Here is a 19,219-nt window from a genome sequence, read left to right on the forward strand (position 1 = left end):
TTCAAGTTCTGTCTCTGGCCTCTCACAGTCCAAGGTAGCTCTCTAAGATGATAAGTTGTAGAGAATGTGATGACCTGCCCTGATAGAGGGAATTCCTTACTCCAAGCTTCCTACAGTGGTGAAGTCACAGGTCAGTTTTAAGAAAATTAATAATAACTTGTAATTATATTACGCTTTCATATATACAAGGTACTTTCTGCACAATGAGCCTGGGATATAGGTCTTTTTAAGTATTATAACCTTCATCTTGAAGATGAGGGAAATGAAACTGGGAGTTTGTGACTGGCCCCATGGTCACACAGCTTGTGACAGAGTTGGGATGTGGACTTGAGTCATCTTCTGATTCCAAATCCAGTGCTTATTCTAGTAAGCCTTGTTAAACCATGGGACTGGGGACTGATTGGGGTGAGTGGGTGGGAGCTTGTGGTGTCTTCTTCCATAGGGAGATTTTAGGGCCTTAACCAGGTGGGCTCATGTTTGTGTATTTGGAGAGGGTGAAAGAAGAAAAGGGAGGGGGAGAAGGAGGCAGAGAGGAGGAGGGGAAAGGGAGGAGAGGGGGAGAAAAGGAGAAAGAGAGAAGGGGGGTGGAAGAAGACAGGGAGAAAGAAAGAAGGGGGAGGGAGGGAAGAATGAATTCAGATGCCATTCTTCCTTTTGGAAGTTCTGAAGCCATCACAATAAATAGCTAAAAGAACAGGTGCCAGTTGATAAGCCGTCCAACTCCCTTGTTTCTCTGCCTGAAATGACATGCAAACCATCTTACTTGCTTTCTTTCAAGCTTTAACCCTAAGTAACCCTGCTTGGAGGCAGAGGCAGGTGTGGAATGATAGTGTGACCTTCTCCTTTCCCTACCTCCATGTGTGTTCTCTTTTTCCCCTTCCTGGAGGGGGGAGGGGTCTTGTGTACTTCTGCTACCAGTGACTCCTTACTGTCTCTGCCTTATCAGTGTGATTTCTCCATCACCCTCCTACCTGGCAGGGGCTTGCTGTTCTCCACAAGCATCCAGTATCAACTTCAGGCTTCACTGGAGACAATGGGGAGGCAGTGCAATCACCCCTACTCACTGCCCTTCCTTACTTCTATCCTAGTCTCCCCAAGGTTGCCATAGTGGGGGAGTGATGCTTCCTGAAGAGAGAGGAAGCTGTACCAGAGTTACTCTGCCTCTAGAATAACCCAGCCTGGACATTCAACATTCATTTTGTAGACATGTTAGGTACCTCCTAAGAGCAAGGCATTGTACTAGGCACTAAGGGTAAATAAGACAGAAACCCTGATGTCCAGGCAATTACTATCTCCTTGTGGAGGACACAAGACATATACAAATCAGTATAATGTGAAACAGAAAGTGTGGTGGGACTTCAGAAGAGGGACTGTCCACTGGGAGGATCAAGGAAAGATTCATGCAGGAATAGCAATTGAACTGATTGTTGAAGGTGGAGGAGGATTTCAAGAGATATCCCTGTTCAGGATGGGAATGAAGAGGGGGGAAAGGGGCACTGAGGCGAGAGTGTAGCTGTACTCAGGGGATGATGAGTAGTCTCATTGGTAGGAGCATAGAATACATTAAAGGGAATAATGTTAAATAAGTCTGGAAAGATAGCTTGCAATGAGAATGAAGAAGGCCTTGGATGAGGAGTCTTGACTTTATGCAGTAGACAAGGAGGAGGCATTTAAAAGTTTCAAATAGTGGCATGATATAATTAGAGCTGTGCTTCAGGAAGGTTATACTGGCAAGCTGCATTAGATTGGGAGAAGAGCAGAGGTTTTTATAGGAGTCCAGGCAAAATGTAATAAGGCTTCAAATTCCAAAGGTAGCGATAGTTATGACTAAGAAGAGCTTGATGTAAGTGATATTACTGAGGTAGAATATGGGAGGACTTGGTGGAGTTGTGAGGAATGAGAGAGAAGGAAGGATCAAAGATGTCTCTTGGGTGTTGACCCTGGGTGACTTGGCAAATAGAGGAACATTAATAGAAATGGGGTAGCAGGGAGGCTCAGCAAATTTTTTTTGGGAAAGATGGTAGCTCTAGTGGGTCATCCAGGTTCAGATGCCAGATAGAGACTTGGGAATCATTTTCAGAGGGCAGATCATTGAAGCCATGGAAATAGATGAGATCAGCAAAGGAAGAGGTGATAGAGGGAAAGAGGATCAGAACAGAACCTATGGAACACCTATGAGGAAGGAAGGAGAAGGAAGAGAAGCAAAGAACTGGAGGAGGGAGGAATGTGGTCAGGGGTAGGAGAACAAGAGAGTGTCACAGAAACTATGGGTGGAAAGAACGTTAAGAAGGAAGGAGTGTTCATCAGCATCAGATGCAACAGAGACGACAAAAATGAAGACTGAAATTGCCTACAAGAAGTTGAATGAATGAGTTGTGGGTAAGGGAAGTAGAAATATTCAAGAATTGTCAGGGGAAAGGAGGGATGGATCTTCCTTCCTTCCTTCCTCCCTCCCTTCCTGTCCCTGTTCTTCCCTCCTTCCCTCTCTCCCTTCCTTCTTCCTTCCTTCCTTCCTTCCTTCCTTCCTTCCTTCCTTCCTTCCTTCCTTCCTTCCTTCCCTCCCTCCTGCCCTCCTTCCCTCCTGCCCTCCTTCCCTCCCTTTCCCCTTTCTTCTTTCTTTCTGCTGCTTTTTGGGGATAAAGAGCCAGATTATATGATCATTTATTTATAGCTGGAAGGGACTTAGGTGTTATTGAGTTCAGCCCTCTCCTTTTGCAGATGAAGAAACTGAGGCCAAAAGAAATTAATTGACTTGCCCTGGGTCACACAAGTAGTGTAAGTGGCAGAACTAGGATTTAAACTCAAGCCTTCTGGTTCCAGAGTCAGAATTCTTTTCTACCTTCTCATGATGATTTTCATTCAAATATGGGTTTACTTAAGGGACCCAAGCCTTTCTTTCATACAGGTCCTTATAAAAGGTCTCAGACATTGCTCTATACCCCATAGCCATGGTAGCTACAGACCTTCCTCTTCCCTTCTGGAAAGTGTTCTTTATTGCTGTTTGTAACTTAGTATTTCCCAGGCAGGTTCTGATTACATTTTTTTTTTGGTGGTAGCAGTGTGGGATGGGTGGTGAGTGGTTAGAAGACAGGGATTGATTGGAACAGGTATAACAAGGGAGATCCAGGACTGATGGAGGACCTGGGGGGTTGGGAATGAATGTTTTGCTTGTGTATGGGGAAAAAACAAGAGTGGGCAGTGGAATGTTTCTAAAAGGGAAGGAAGCCCTGTTTGTGAGTTATGGGAGGGCTGTAGAGGAGTTGAGGGAGAAACATGCAAAGTGACCTCTCCAAAAGGCTAGAACCGAAATAAGGAAAGAGTTGGGGGTATTTGGCACAAAAAACATTTTGGCATGATTACAATAGCTTACGATTTACATAGCACTTTACAATTAACCAAAATAAATTCTTTATAACATCCCTTTGAAGTAGATACTAATACTAATAGCTATCTTATAGCATTTATGATATATCATATGATATATAATTAATATATCATATTAACATATTAATATAATGTTAATATATTAACATTGTAATTTGCATATATATATATATATATATTATGTGCTAAGTGCTTTTATAATTGTTATTTCATTTAATCCTCACAATGGCCCTGGGAGTTAGGTGCTATTATTGTCTCTGTTTTACAGAGGAAGAAACTGAGGTACATAGAGGTTAAGTGACTTGACCAAAGGCCCAGAGTTTGTGGAGTTTCTTTTCCCTGAACCCAGGTCTTTTGATTCCAAATCCCCTGGATTCTTTCTATTTTATCACCCTCCTGGGATCCTGGAGACTTGTCAAGAGATCTGAAGCGTGTCACTTCACCTCTTAGGCCACCACGTCTTCATCTGTGAAAGGAAAACAAGAGCATTAACAAGTGTGCTAATGATTACTCAGTCCAAAGGCAGCCTACGTTAGTGGATTTATGGCTGGCCTTGGAATAAGGAAGACCTGGGTTCAAGTGCCGCCTCTGGTATATACTGGCTGTGTGACCCTGGACAAATCACTTAAACTCTCTGTGTTTCTGTTTCCCCTTCTGTGTTTTTACCAAATAAAACCAATTTTATAGGTTGAAGAGCAGATGCTGACACAGGGAGATTTTCCATCAATGAAATTACAGGTCCAGTCTTAAGGGGGAAAAAAAAATGATTCCCTTGTTGTTGGGAGCCCCCATCTAGTGAGGGACTTTCTCTACTAATTCACATCAGCACCTCCTCTATAACTTATAATATTATCCCACTTAAAAGTAATTGCCTTTATTTGGCAAAAACAAAACAAAAAACTCTTCTTGATGGAACTGAGATAGAAGAAACTTGATAGTCAGAACTGAAGATATCCAGGACCTGGACATCTCCTTGAATCAATTCCTGTCTTAAAGGGCTTGTATGAAAAGAATGAATTTTCTCAGGACCAAGAAGGGATTTTGACCATATGGAAGTAGAAGGGAGTAAGCTTATATGCAACCGACCCAAAAAGAAGCTGTGCAGGGCAATCAGCAAAAGGAGAGAGGTAATAGAGGAGTGAGCTGATTGAAAAGGGAAATGTCAAGGAGGTCCAATGGCCTTAGAGGTCTCTTGCAGCAGGCACATTGGGCTGATGCCACCAGTTTTGTCCACTTACTCAAGGTCTAAGTTTCAGTAAAAGATCTATTCCATACCTTTCTGCCCACAAATCCTGTAACAGAATCTGCCACTTTGTTACCCAAACATTCCAACTTCCTGAATCTTGCCTCAGCTATAAAGAGACCAGAAGGTTAACTAGAGATAGATATAAATGGCGGGGAAGTTAGGTAGGAAATCAAACTTCTGCCTAAATGTTAGGAATTTTCCTGACTGGGGGCTTGGAGCAATTGTGAATGTACTTATAACTTTTCATCTAAAATAAACTCTCTAAAGCTGAAGAGGAGGATCCATGCAGACTTTAGACACCATTATATTGCCCCTAGGCTTAAAATAAACTAATTATTGTAACAGCTTGTTAAAAAAGAGACTTAAGAAAGTTGCTTGGGCACACTGGGAGTTTAAATAACTTGCCCAGGGTCACATTGTTAATATGCATCAAGGGGAACTTGTACTAGGTCTTCCTTTAGCTTCCTACCAACTATCTAGTATCTATTAATATCTGTATATATTAACATGTGTGAAGTGCTCCACAAACCTTAATGTGATATATAAAGTTAGCTATTATCATTTTTTATTACTCTACGTTGCCTTTCAAATATAAGTATATACAAAATATTATTGGCTGTAAAGTCACCTTTTCCCCAGTGCTTAGCACAGTGGCAGATACATAGTAGATGCTTCATAAGTGATTTTAGATTGATTTATAGATCTTAAAGCAAAGTTACCAGATTAGGGTCCAACTAATACTCCCAAGTGCTGCCTGCACCAGATTATAATGTACTTGGGATGTCTTTAACAAAATAAAATTGAAAGTACAATGGAACATAGATAATTTTAATATGTGGTTTTCTAAGTCGATATGTTGCCAGCTGGGATCATTATGTACAGTTTAGTGAATTGTTTCTGTTTGAGTTTGACACCACTGTTTGGAAGCCATCCAAAGATCCTTAAGAGGCCGTTCCTCTAGCAGAACTGCTCTATTTATCCTGTCTTTAAAACCCAATTATTTCTTCGTTGGGACTGGAAAAACTTATGGGTGAATTCTGCTTCACTCTAAACTCCAGAGTCATCCCTATACCTTGCTATCCTTCTCTGGGGTGACGAAGTCCTTTGGTCCAGGGTGGATTTCCCCTGTAGGCTTTTGGACCAGAACCTGACTGCCTGCCCCACCTGGAGATGTTCTAACTCTGACTTCCCTCTGCTCAGAGATGCGGGCTTTGGCTGAGCTCCTGGGACCCTATGGCATGAAGTTTCTAAGTGAGAACCTGATGTGGCACGTGACTTCCCAGATTGTGGAGCTGAAGGTATTGTTGGTGGGTGGGTGGGGTGTCCCCAAGAAAGAGGCAGCCCAGATGTCTGGGAGGAGAAATAATTGGAGGGTGCCTGGCTGGGTAAGAGAACATGGAAGGTAGGCTTCTCCTTAAAGCCTCTTCAAGTTCTGAACTCATGGGTGTCTTGCTTCTGGGGTTGTAGAAGCTGGTGGTGGAAAACATGGACGTGCTTGTACAGATTAGATCCAATTTCAGCAAGCCGGAGCTCATGGCCTCTCTGCTGCCCCAGCTGACTGGTAAGTTTCCCCTCCTTTCCTTAAGTGACCTAGCAATCCTGCTTTTCTCCTTGCTCACCTCCAGGGCCAGGAGGTCAGTTAGGAAAACTTAAGTGGGGCTATGCTACAAGGCAATGGGGTAGTTGCACACTTTTTTTTTTTTAGCAATGTCAGAGTGGGTTCCCTGAGGGAGTTGGGGTTGTGGCTAGAAAGCACAGAACGATTCCTACGCCCCTGACAGGCAGAGTTCCTTCTTTTAATTCTCCTTGCCTTTCCTTCCTAGGAGCTGAGAATGTGCTGAAAAGAATGACCATAATTGGGGTCATCCTCAGCTTTAGGGCCATGGCCCAAGAGGGCCTCCGAGAGGTGAGCTTGGTGGGGAAGGGGCCAGAGGTGAGAGGTAAAGGATGAGGGAGATCAACTAGTAAATCACAGAGAAGTCAGAGGAAAGGAACTCAGGGCCTTGAGGGGAAACCTCTAGGAAGAGGAGAAATCAGTAGAATGGGAGACATTTTCTTATATTGTGATATTACTCCAGTGTTTCAGGAATCTATTATTTCATCCCAGAGGGTAGCTCTGACCCTCTTTGAGGGGTCAGAAGCTGTTTCATGAGTTGATATAGCCAAAAATTTGCCCTCTGGTGGCCAGCCTTTGGGTGGATGAACCTCTGAATTTAGCTGATCTGATCCTTAGAAGACAGTTGCTGAACCCATAATCTGCATCAGAGAAAGGCAGAAGTGGAGGACTCTTCACTAAATGAATAATATTGTCATGATTGTTGTATGAATAATATTGTCATGATTGTTATAATAATTTATTCTTGTATAGCAACATTAAGGGAATCTGGTATCCTTTTTAAAAATCTGTACGTATAAGAGGACCATCCATGGGGTTAATAAATACACCCATTGAGCAAGTTTTTCTAGCAGCCCTACATAGTGGGTCATTTTTCTTGATTCAAGGCCTCCCTTTCCCTTCTGTAGTCACTAGACAGCCCATTAGGACCTCAGTGATCTTTTCTTTCTCTTACTCCAGGTTTTCTCTTCCCACTGCCCATTCCTTATGGGCCCTATTGAGTGCCTGAAGGATTTCGTCACTCCAGATACAGATATAAAGGTATGGGGGTGACTTTGGAGCTGTGTATGAAATTTTTCAGGCTGATAACCAGGAAATTTCTGGGTTCAGAGGAGAAGATTGCTTTGAATGATACTTTAAGGACAGAGTAAAGGCTGTCAGGACATTGTGGGGAGCAGAAGATAGAGCTATCTTTTGCCTTTCCATGTGAAATAAGAAGAATGCAAATGAGATGTTGAACACAGTACAAATGAGTCCCTTTGACTTTTGAATCAAAGGCTTAGGCACTTTTTCAATGAGACAGAATTGCTCTTTCTATTTCTGTGCATCCCTCCAGCCCTTAGAGGTTTCCTAGTTCCCTGACTCCTCCCCAATCTTTTTCTAAGACTTTAAAAAAACTTCCATTATCAGCTTCTGACTCTCTCCCATGCAGCACCAGTGGGGAGAAAACATCATGCAGCCAACCTGTCTAAAGAACAATTTGCAATGAAATAGCAAACTTGTGAACCATGGTGGAACCTTCTTCCTGTCCCCCACCCCATCTTCCCTCCAGTTAACTTCCCCCAATAAATCCTGATGCTAGGAATCTCTCTTTCACTGCTATAGATAGGAAATAGTTTAGGCAGCTATTTATGCTCTAAACCCTACCCACAAACTGTATGCTTACTTAGTTCCTTCCATAACTTATGTGTCCTGTTGGTTGTCGGGCCTCAACAGCGGTCTTCTACTAAGTACCTTGAGGTACTTGGGGTAGGTAAGTGTGTGTAGGGGGTAGGGAGCATCGGGAGTGGGTCTTCTGGAAGCAAGGACTATACATACTGGGGCAGCAGAACATCCCATCCTCCATGAGGGGCAGTTGACCCAAAAGGGAGTAGTTTGAGATTTTTTGACCCTTAGGTCATGATAACCCTAAAATAATTTGAAGACTATAGTCTGATGGTAAAGGGAAGAGAGACAATAAGCTTTTTTGGGTTTCTCGCAAGAAGGCAAGAAACAATGGGATTATATGGCAGCAGGAAGAATTGAAACTAGATATTGGGAGAATTTTCTGACTGGGAGTGTTGAAGCAAGAATGGGCATTTCATTTCCTTGAGTTTCAGTTTTCTCCTTTCTGAAAAACGAGGGCATTGGACTAGACCAGAGGTGAACAACCAAAGGATGGCACACATCTGAGATTCTGTACCTGTGATTAGTTTGTTTCAGGCCTAGAGATCTTATTTTTGCTGGGGTACTTTACTTGAATCTCCCCTCCTTCATTATTGGCTCTGTTAAGCATCTCTGCTGCCATGTTTCTTCTCTCCTTCTATTCACTCTATTCCTGTTCTAAACTTTATCCCCTCAAGAACAAGAATTTAGTATCTTATAAAGTGGCAATTAGCTAATGTGATACATTCATTTTGCCAATGTACTAATATGAGAAGGTTATAGGAGCTCTTCAATATCCCCATCAATTCCTGGCCCACAGATGTGCCCTGTAGCAAGGGTCTTCTGGAGACAATCAGTAATTATCATCTGTTTCTTTTAGTGTGTTGTAGTGTTGTATTACCTTGTAGTTTAAAATAAAATTATATACATATATATGTGTGTATACACACACACACACACACACACACACACACACGGAGCAGCTACCTGGCTCAGTGGATAGAGTGCTGGACCTATAATCAGGAGCACCTGAGTTCAGATCAGGCCTTGAACACTTACTAGCTGTGTGACCCTGGACAAGTCACTTAGCCTCTGTTTGCCTTAATCTACTAGAAAAGGAAATGGCAAACCACTCCAGTATCTTTGCCAAGAAAACCCTATGGACAATATGTTCCATAAAATCCCAAAGAGTGGGACATGACTGAACAATAATAACAACAATACACACACATATATATATGTGGTTATATATACACATAGGTATATAATGTATATAGTTATATATGTATATATACACATACACATGTATGTATACATATACATATATGTATATATACATGCGTGTATATATATATATATATATATCCAATATAGATGAAATTGGCACAAAATCTCTCTGATATCAATTGAAAAAAAATTTCAAAGAGGAGAAAAATTCTAAGAATGTGCACTCAGGTGGTCTTCCTTTCCCCCTCTCCTCCAAGATTGCTCGCCCTTTGACTAGATGAACTTCCCTCTCTAAAAATCTAATTTGGGGTATGGAATGTCCTCTTAATGGTATTTGAGAAAAAGAAACTTATTTTCTGCCTAGGAAGATATAGGATATTTGGAAGTAGGGGATTGGATGAGAAGACCTCCCTAAGGCCCTCTCATCCCAGTTGCTGTCTGATTTTGTAGTGAAGGGCAGTTTCATGTTAGGGGAGCCTTTGGTTTTTTGTCAGCCGCTGACGGCCAGGTTGGGCTGCATCGGCCTGTCAGGAATTTGACAAGCTGATATCTCCCAGGCAGCTCTGAGCTCTGGGCAAGGTTTCCCATAGAAATGAGCAGATGGGGCTTGGAGAAGAGATGGATGCCTCTATTAGAGGCTCTGGCTACTACCTTTGGGAGGCTGGGATGACTTAGGGGCCTATTCATTTGGAGATGTAGAAACATTATTTCTCTAGAAAAACTAGTAGGAAATCAAGTTGTGTCCCTTCCCTCTTTCATACTGGAAGTATTTTAAAATGTCTCTCCAATCCTAGATAGAGATAGAGATAGAGGACCTCAGGAGTCAACTTATTCACTGTTCCTCTCCATGGTTCGTCTTCTGCTCTCTGGAGAAAGAAGAAGATTTGGGTTAAATATTTGGAAGAACTTTCTAGCAATTAAACCTGTCCAACCGAAGACTGGGCTGCATTGAAAAGTAGTGAGCTCCCCATCTATGGAAGTATTCATGTAAAGGCTGCATGACTATCAGCGAAATAGAAAGGATTGACATGTTGAATGGGAGATTAGATGGTGTAAAATCATAGAGTTGAAATTCTTTGAATGAGGAGACTGAGGCACAGAGAAGTTAAGTGACTTACTGAAGATCACACAGGTAGAAGTGACAGAGTTTGGATTCAAACTTAGGTCCTTTGGCTCCAAACATAGCACTGCACGATACCATTCTACCTCTACAAACTTTAAGGTTGCTTACATTTCTAAAACCCAATGATTCTATAAGTATTAAGCACATACTATAAGCCTGTAGCATCTCTAGCCCTTACTCAAGATCTGAAATTCTACAGAGTTTGGGGATAACTTCAGCTCACCGCTGTTCCAGGAATTGTAGGCAGAACAAAGTATGTGGTCTAGTGGGGAAGGGAGGAAAGAGAAAGGAATGAATACTTATTAAGTGCCCACTAAAAGCCAGCACCCTACTCTTTACATGTCTCATTTGATCTTCAAAACAATCTTGGGAAGAAGGTGCTATCATTATCCTCATTTTCTAGTTGAGGACACTGAAGCAGACTGAGGTTAAGCGACTTGCCTAGGGTCACACAGCTAGTAAGTATCTGAGGCTGGATTTGAACTCAGGTCTTTCTGACTCCAGTCTCAGTGCTCTGTGCACTATCTACCAAGCTTCCTCAGGGGCAGAGACAAAAGCAAGACTACTGCCTGACAAAATGAGATAAAGTATCTAATAAGTTTCATATGAATAGGAGAGAGAATTAAACATTATAGGAATTCAGAGGCGGGAGAGATGGCTGGGAAGGGGCAGTTAGGGAAAGTTTTACCTAAGAGGGAGGATCTGTGCTGGGCTTTCAAGGATCGGAAGAATTGCAGTCAACACTGGTGGAAGGCATTCTGGGTAGGGATTCTGAACAAAGGGGCAGGGGCAGCAACGTCCAGGTTGTGGTGGGGGCTGGACAGTAAAACAATAACTGTTTTGACCAGGGAGGAGAGGTCATAGTAAGAAATGTAGAAGGTGTTAAATGCCAAGTTAAGGAATTTGCCTCAATTCCTGTGGTGCTGGGGAATCGTGTTGAGAAGATGGTCTTCTAGAGAAAGCTCAGGTGATGGGGCATGAGAAATCAGAGGTTATAGAAAACGAATCCTAGGAGCTTTTGCTAAGAACATCCCATCCTCTCCCCGGGCACTCCTCCCAGGACATTTATCTCATTTCCTTTCTGCTAGGTGACCATGAGTGTCTTTGAGCTGGCCTCTGCTGCAGGTGTGTGCTGTGACATTGACCCAACCTTGGTGGCTGCCATTGCTAACCTGAAAGCAGGTAAAAATGTGCTCTGTACCTTGGTGGGGGGTAGATGATGCTGAAGCTTCTTTGCCTGGATAAGGGCAGACTCCACCCCAGCCAAGGGGGATACAAATAATTTCTCTAGGTCCTAGGCCAATCATTCCATTATGTTCAGCTGTATGGCATACAACTTGGAACCTGCCCTCCAGGAGGTTACAGTCTGGTTGAGGAGGCAAGATTAGTACATAAAACACAACTAGAGAATAACACAACTTTGTATATAATGAAGTGCTAAATTGTTTTGCACAGACTCCTAGCATTCTTGTGCATTTTTTTTCCGTGGTAAACCTGGGCCTCCCAGTGCTTGCTTACTCAGCCGCATTCACTCAAGCAACCACTCTCCCACCCACCCACCCACAGCCTGAGCTGTATTGCCATTACTCTACTTTATTCCCTACATTTCTTCATGCATTTTCTATATTTAGCACAATCTGTGAAAACACACACACAGAATGGACCTGAACCCGATAATCTCAGTTGTGTTTCCAGACCCACCCACATTCCCCAGTCCTAGCCAGCTCTTCTCTTTCTCTCCCACTGCCCACACCCAGTTCTCCTTCCTTTCTACCCCATAACCCTATAACGTTATGAAGAAGGTAGTACGAGTATTATCACCATTTTACAGATGAGGAAACTAAGTCTAAACTAGCCTGAGTCTCTCATTTTACCGATGAGGGAACCTTCTGAAGTTAAGTGACTTAGCCGAGGTTACACAGGCAGTGAGTGAGTAGCAGAGTTGAGATCTGAACCTTTATCTTTTGATTCCAGAACAAATGTCTTCTCCTCCCTCCCCTAATGTTTCTCTTAGACACCTCATCTCCTGAGGAGGAGTACAAAGTAGCCTGCTTACTCTTGATCTTCCTTGCGGTTTCAATCCCTCTCCTTGCCACAGACCCCTCTTCTTTCTACAGCATAGAGAAGGATGGTAAGAGAGGAGAGGGTCAGGGTGGGGCGAATTGGAAAGGCTGGTCAAGGAGATGACTTGGGGAAGAGGCTCTGTTCTAACTGAACTAAAGAAGAGAAGCTTGTGAAATTCAGGTCATGTTAAAAACTCAGAAAACTTAACCCTTCTCCCATCCCCACCGGCTGTGGGCTGGTATGAGCATTTGTTGAGGTGGGGGCAGGGAAGGAAGGGGAGGGTACAGCCAAGAAAAAGAGAAGAGTCATTGGGTGGGCCAGTGTGTGGGCGTCTGACTGGCCTCTGGCCCTTTCATTCCTCCCTCCCCAACAACGCAGGCTATAACAACAACATCCACTGCCTGACCAAAGCCATCATCCAGGTGTCTGCCGCCCTGTTTACTGTCCACAACAAGAACATTGAGACTCACCTCAAGGAGTTTCTGGTGGTGAGTAGGTCTGAGGAGTGGGGAGGGGGCAAAGGCTTGGCCCCCCAGGCTTCCAGCGCCAGCACACTCTTTTTGTTCAACTCCTCTGGGGGGACGGGAGAGGACAGAATAACATCTGGGTGTGCAATAATAGATGATAGCTACAACAGAAGGAAGCAGTTTCAGTATTTTTATTAATTCCATTTATCAGATGAGGAAACTGAGGCTTAAAGAGAGAAATTGGATCCTACAGCTAGTAAATGTCAGACTCTAAACCTAATGTTTTCTTCACTACTTCATGATGTCCCTGGAACGGATTTGGTTTAGAATTGTGAACTGTTAAGATTCGGAAGGAATCTTAGAGTCCAATTTTCCTTGTAGGAAATCTCTCCTGCAACATTTTGGACAGATCTTATCCAGCCTCTGCTCAAATAGCTCCAATGACAGGCAGCTCATTACCTCACAAAGTAGCCCATTTGATTAAAAAAAAACTTTAATTACTAGAATGTTCTTCCTTAAATGGAGCCTTTGTAACTCCCACCTTTCAGGCTTAGTTTTGCCTTTGATATAACACAGAACAGCTCTGTTTACAGTCTTCATAGATTCACAAAATCTGTGCCTTGGAAATGATCTCTGAGGTTATTTAGTTCTACATTCTTTCCTAGGCAGGGATCCTTTCCTAAGACAGGCCTTAGGATACTTCCAGTGATGTGACTCTCAATACTTTGAGAGGCAACCTGGAGAGCCTGGAGGGTCGGAGGCACTTTTACATTGTAAGGGAAAGTCCTTAGGGATCATGCTAGTCTTCTAGGGCTTGGGAATATTTCTTGTGAAAGTATGTCAGAGGTTAGGGGACTAGACCACAATAGTCATTCAAAAAACACTTATTAATTGCCTACTGTGTACAAGCACTTTGCTAGGAGATGGAGACAAAAAGATGTAAAATGACAGAGTCATTACCTTTGAGGAGCATACATTCTGTCTAGGAAATGGGAAGCAGAAGTAATTCACGTGGGCAATGCATGTTCATGGGTAGAAAGTCTAGGACTTGGAGTCAGGAAGACCTGAACTCTAGGCCTGCCTCATACACTTAGTGGCTATATGACCCTGAGTAAGTCATTTAATTGCTGTCAGCCTCAGTTTCCTCATCTATAAAATGGGCATAACAATAGCACCTCTCCCCCAGGGAGGATCAAATGAGATAATATGTGTAAAAAGTTATGCAAACCTTAAAGTGTTTATATGTTGTTTTTAATTATTATTATAAAGTGCTTTAAAGGGTACAAAGCACATTTTCTTGCAACAATCCTGTAACAGAGGCACTGAAAGTAGTATTTTTTCCCTTTTGGAAGATAAGGGAACTAAGGCAAACAGAGGTTAAGTGATATCCAGAAATATCTTTCCATGTCACCAGAGGGTAGAGCTGGGGTGGAGTATTGCTCTGGACTCCTAGGGATTTGAGATAGGTCCACAGGATAGGGCGGGAGAGTCTTCACCTCAAATCTGATGCTAGCCATGATCATTCAATTTAATTCAATAATCATTCATTAAGTCATAGGCAAGTCCTTTAATCTCATAATTTCCTCTTACATAAAATGGAGATAATATTTTTTACTGTCTGCCTTATAGGGCTGTTGTGAGAAAAGGAATTGGTAAACCTTTAGGATGCTACGAAATGTGAGCTACTATCATTATTTACATTAATATCTTCCCGGGGTCCTCTCTTCTATTTGTCTTACTTCACCCCCTTAACTGGGCAAATCCAGGTCACTGTAACCCTTAGCTTGGGATTCAGTGTGTCATGTGTCTCCATCTTCTGGAGCCTGGATGTTGGCAAGAATAACAATTATTAAGGAGATGATGGGAGGGGAATAACAAGAAAGTGGACTAGGTACATGCCTCTCCTCAGGGTTGTCTTGGCAGCAACTTGTCTAGAAGACTGAGCAATAGAAGGTGGGGTATCATGGGCCTGTTAGCCACCGCCCCTGCCACTGGCCCATGCATTCTCATTCTCGTTGGTTCCTTTCCCAGCCTGTAGCTCCCTTTAGGAGGCACTTATATTGGTAGCTGAAGCTAAATTAGCCAGGAAGACCCAGACTCTTTTAACGGAATGTTTGTCTCTAGTCTAGGGGATGTCTAACCTGCCCCTCCATTATGAGTTTTCAAGAAGTTCTCTCTGGTTTTCCTCTGGCTCTTCCCTTAATTCCATCTGGGATGCTTGGGCCTGTCCTCTCTTACCCTCAATAATACATTTAATTTACATATCTTATAAAGCAATTTACGTTTGTGATCTCAGTAAATTCTCGCAAGAGGTAGGTAATACAAGGTGTATCTTCACTCTCTATAACAGAGTTGTTTACTCAAGGTCACACCAGAATTTGAACTCCTGCCTTCTGACTCCGAGTTTCCGTGTTCTTTCCACTGCCTCTGAATAGTCTTCCTCTCCCCTCCCCCACCACAGGTGGCCTCTGTCAGTCTTCTCCAGCTGGGACAGGAGATGGATAAACTAAAGTCCAAGAACCGTGAATCTATTTCCTTGCTTATGCGCTTGGTGAGTAGCTGGTTGACTTACGTTGGTGGGTTGGCAGGGATGGGCATAGCACCCATAAGTTTCAAGTTGTAATGACCTTAGAGATGGTCTGGTACAGGCATAGCACCCATAAGTTTCAAGTTGTAATGACCTTAGAGATGGTCTGGTACAACTTCCCTTTTGTTTTACAAATAGGAAACTTGGAGAGAGGGGTTAGATGACCAGTCCAAATCACAGAGATAGTAAATAATGTGGTTCTCAGCTGAAGGACTTTGAGTCCTCGTTATAATCACTCTCCTCCCCTCCAGATTTACTAAAGACCTAAGTAGACATGATTTGTTTGTTTTGTTTTGTTTTGTTTTTTGGCTAGGCTATTCATAGTACAAAGGGAACTCCATAGACTCACTTAGGAATTTAAAGTCCAACATTTAGGCAATGATCCGCTAGAGACATTGGATGAAATTTTCCTGCAGGAAGGGATGGAAGGTCCTCCTGGTTTCCATGCTGGCTGTGTCCTCTTGTTTGACTGGGTGTCTTACCCTGTCCTGATCAAGGATTCTTCTGCCTGTTTTTTTTACTTCTGGCTCTACTAGTAAAATGGGACAGCTAGGTGGTGAAGTGGATAGAGCTCAGGGCCTGGAGTAAGGAAGACCTGAGGTCAAAATCCCACCTCAGACACTTACTAGTTGTGTAACCCCCGGCAAGTCACTAAACCCTGTTTTTTGCCTCAGTTTCCTCAGCTGTAAAATGAACTGGAGAAGGAAATGGCAAATTATCTTTGCCAAGAAAACCCCAAATAGGGTCATGAAGAGTGAGACACGATTGAAAGCGACTTAACAACAAGAAAACTACTGGTAGAGGAAACATTTTCATGTTCTCTGCCTTAGTCTCCTTGCTTGTCAAAAGTTTTTAAAGATTAGAACCATTGCCTTCTAACCATTGTATACTTCCAGTTATAGTGAGAAGGATGCATGTGAAACATAGTTACAAGGTTGTTAGGTTGATCTGGCCAGGGGCTAGGTAGTTACCAAGATACTCTTCCCATCTCTCCTTCACTTTTGAGCTTTTCCAGACCCTAACAAGGTGGCAGGTGGATAGGGGAAGCTTTGGTTTCTTGGCAGCCTCCACTAGTCTGATTCCTGGGCGATCTCTCTGCAACCTAGGTTCCCTAGGAACTCAGAGTCTGGGAAGGCCAGCAGCAGAGTCTTACTATCAGTGCTCACTGAACTCATAGCTCAGGCCACTAATTCCCCCAGCAGGGTTTAACCAAGGGCCCCAAAGAGGTAAGTGTTTGTTGACTGATTAATAGTAGGCTAGAGCACACTGGCCCTGGAGTCATGAGGACCTGAGTTCAAATCTGGCCTCAGATACTCGACACTTACTAGCTATGTGACCCTGGACAAGTCGCTTAACCGTGATTGCCTCTCTCCACCCTCACCCCCTCCCCAAATTAAACAAACAAAATACAGTGAGCCCCTGTGGAAATGAGTTGTTATTGTAATTAATAGAAATAATAAGGGAAGTCAAAATATATGAAGTGTGAAGCTGGCAGGACCCTTTGGAGATTCTTGTTGCCTCCAGGAAGGTCGGTCCACTCCTTCTATCCCAGGCAGATTGGAGGTTTCCTAGGAAGATGCTGGCCCAGCTTCCATCCTTGTTTTTAATAACTCTTCCAATCGAGAAATTCTGCCTGCAATCAAAACCTAAAACCGGGGCATCTAGGTGGCGCAGTAGATGGAGCACCGGGCCTGAAGTCAGGAGGACCTGAGTTCAAATCCGGCCTCAGAACAAACACTTGACACTTACTAGCTGTGTGACCCTGGGCAAGTCACTTAACCCCAGTTGCCTAAAAAAAACCCAAAAAACAAACACAACAACAACAACAACAAAAAACCTAAACCCCTTGTTTGTTCAGTTTTACAGCCCTTTTTTTCCTACCTGCCCCTTCATGTGAGGGATAAGAGGATATTTGTGCACAAGAATCAGGGAATTTTTAGCATTGGAAAGAACTTTAGAGAAACACCACACACGTGCTAGAATAGGCATCATGGAATTTCTCTCCTGCTTGATGTTTCTTAAAAAGGAGAGATGACCCCCTCATCCCACCATCAGCCCCTCAACCTCCCTTTCCCAACACATGCAGGTCCAGTAGAGCTGTAGGACCATGTGGTGCTGCTGCTACAAGAGGGTAAACAGTCCCTGACTAATGGAAAGAGAGGGATCTCTTCTCTCAAAACCCCTCCTAGCTTCACAGTGGCCTAGGTGGGACAATCGGTAGAGCCCTGGTCCTGCAATCAGGAAGACCTGAGTTCAAATCCAGCCTCAGATACTTATTAATTATATGACCCTAGACAAGTTACTTAACCTCCTTTTGCCTCATTTTCCTTAATTGTAAAATGGGGATAATAATAGTACCCAGCACAGTGCCTGGTCATAGTATAGTAGGTACTATATAAATGCTTATTCCCTTTCTCCCTTCCTTCTTGGTAAGGGGGAGGCTGATAGGGATGTGATCCTCTCCTACCACCCAGGGACTGAATCAAGGGAGCCCCTCTAGAGCACAGGTTCTAAACCTGGGGTCCACAGATGGACAAGGGATCCATGGATAGATTTCAGGGCATCTGTGATTTAGTTGGGAAAATTTTTTGATTTTTTAAAAATTTTTTTTAAATTTTAAAATTTTTAATTTCACTGACCTCTCATTGAAATTTAGTGTTTCCTTTATTTATGAATTTACAAAAATATTATTTGGAGAAGGGATATTTAGGTTTTGCCAGACTGCCAAAGGGGTCTATTACACACACAAAGGTTAGGAGACCTCTGATTTCTTGAGAGAGATGTGTCTGAATCAGTGCTTTCAATTCCATGCCTTCCTCCCAGGCTAGCTTCACCCACCCCCACCCAAGCCTCCTTGGGCTTCTTGATCTATGGTGCCACTCAGCTTAGCTATGAGGCCTATCTCAGCATGCCAAATTTTAATTAGACTAATTAATCATGCCCCTTTTTTTCCCTGCAGTATCCTGATGGCTCACCAAACTCCACATTGAAAGAGGGAGAAGATAGGGCCCAGTAGGAAGGGCCTGCGGTGTTTTGAGGATTGGTTCTTGTCTCTTTCTCTCCCCTTTTTTTCCCTCTGCTTCTCTGTGTCTCCTTTCTCTCTCTGTGTGTCTTTATCTCATTCCTCCCTTCCTCCTGTCTCTCTTTTTGTCTCTCTCGCTCATTCTCCCCTCGTATCTCTCTCTTTCTCCCCCTCCTTCCTTCCCCTCTTCTCTCTCCTTCTCCCTACCTTTGTTCTCTCTCTCTTCTCTCTCTCTCTCTCTCTCTCTCTCTCTCTCTCTCTCTCTCTCTCTCCTTTCTCTGTCTGTCTCTCCCCACTTCTTATGCCCTCCTCTCTCTGCTCTTTGTTTCTGTCTAATTCCCCCCCCCCCAGGTACTGCTCTCTCACTTTTGCAAAGCATTACATTTCTTGTGAGACCCTCATCCACCCTCCCAGTGGTCCAGCTCCTATTGGGGGTTAGAGATTTTAGGGGCTCATAGACTGAGAACCTGCAATATTATTTAGGTTGCTCAGTCCCTTCTCCCTCTTCTGGTTTCTACATCTCACCCAGGTGGAGAATGGTTAGGGGATTTCTTAGAATAGAGAAAGACCACATTACCTAGTTAGCTCTGAACCTAGAACTAGGGACATAGTTCCTGTCTCTGTCTTCAATTCAATTCTATCAAACAAACATTCATTCATTTATTTATTTATTTGTTTTGATTTATCAATAATCACTTCTATATGCTTTTGAGTTTAAAATTTTTCTCCCCCTTCCTCCCTACCACCCTTCCCAAGACAGCACACAATCTGATATAGGCTATATATTTACATTCCTATTAAACATATTTTCACATTAGTAATATTGTAAGCAAAAATTAA

General features: G+C 43.1%; 1 protein-coding gene across 1 annotated transcript in view; it reads left to right on the forward strand.

Annotated features, from left to right (window-relative positions):
• NCKAP1L (NCK associated protein 1 like) overlaps window positions 1-19,219 on the forward strand; it is a 56,509-nt gene that overhangs the window by 34,401 nt on the left and 2,889 nt on the right. The window contains exons 23-30 of the mRNA XM_020966159.2: window positions 5,831-5,928; window positions 6,098-6,191; window positions 6,454-6,536; window positions 7,206-7,286; window positions 11,328-11,421; window positions 12,254-12,370; window positions 12,682-12,791; window positions 15,232-15,321. Coding sequence (XP_020821818.1) covers window positions 5,831-5,928; window positions 6,098-6,191; window positions 6,454-6,536; window positions 7,206-7,286; window positions 11,328-11,421; window positions 12,254-12,370; window positions 12,682-12,791; window positions 15,232-15,321 — 767 coding nt within the window. The remainder of the gene's footprint in view (window positions 1-5,830; window positions 5,929-6,097; window positions 6,192-6,453; window positions 6,537-7,205; window positions 7,287-11,327; window positions 11,422-12,253; window positions 12,371-12,681; window positions 12,792-15,231; window positions 15,322-19,219) is intronic.

This window comes from Phascolarctos cinereus, unplaced genomic scaffold, assembly GCF_003287225.1.
Source record: "Phascolarctos cinereus isolate Bilbo 61053 unplaced genomic scaffold, phaCin_HiC Scaffold_1;HRSCAF=81, whole genome shotgun sequence".
In the NCBI taxonomy this organism is placed as follows: domain Eukaryota; kingdom Metazoa; phylum Chordata; class Mammalia; order Diprotodontia; family Phascolarctidae; genus Phascolarctos; species Phascolarctos cinereus.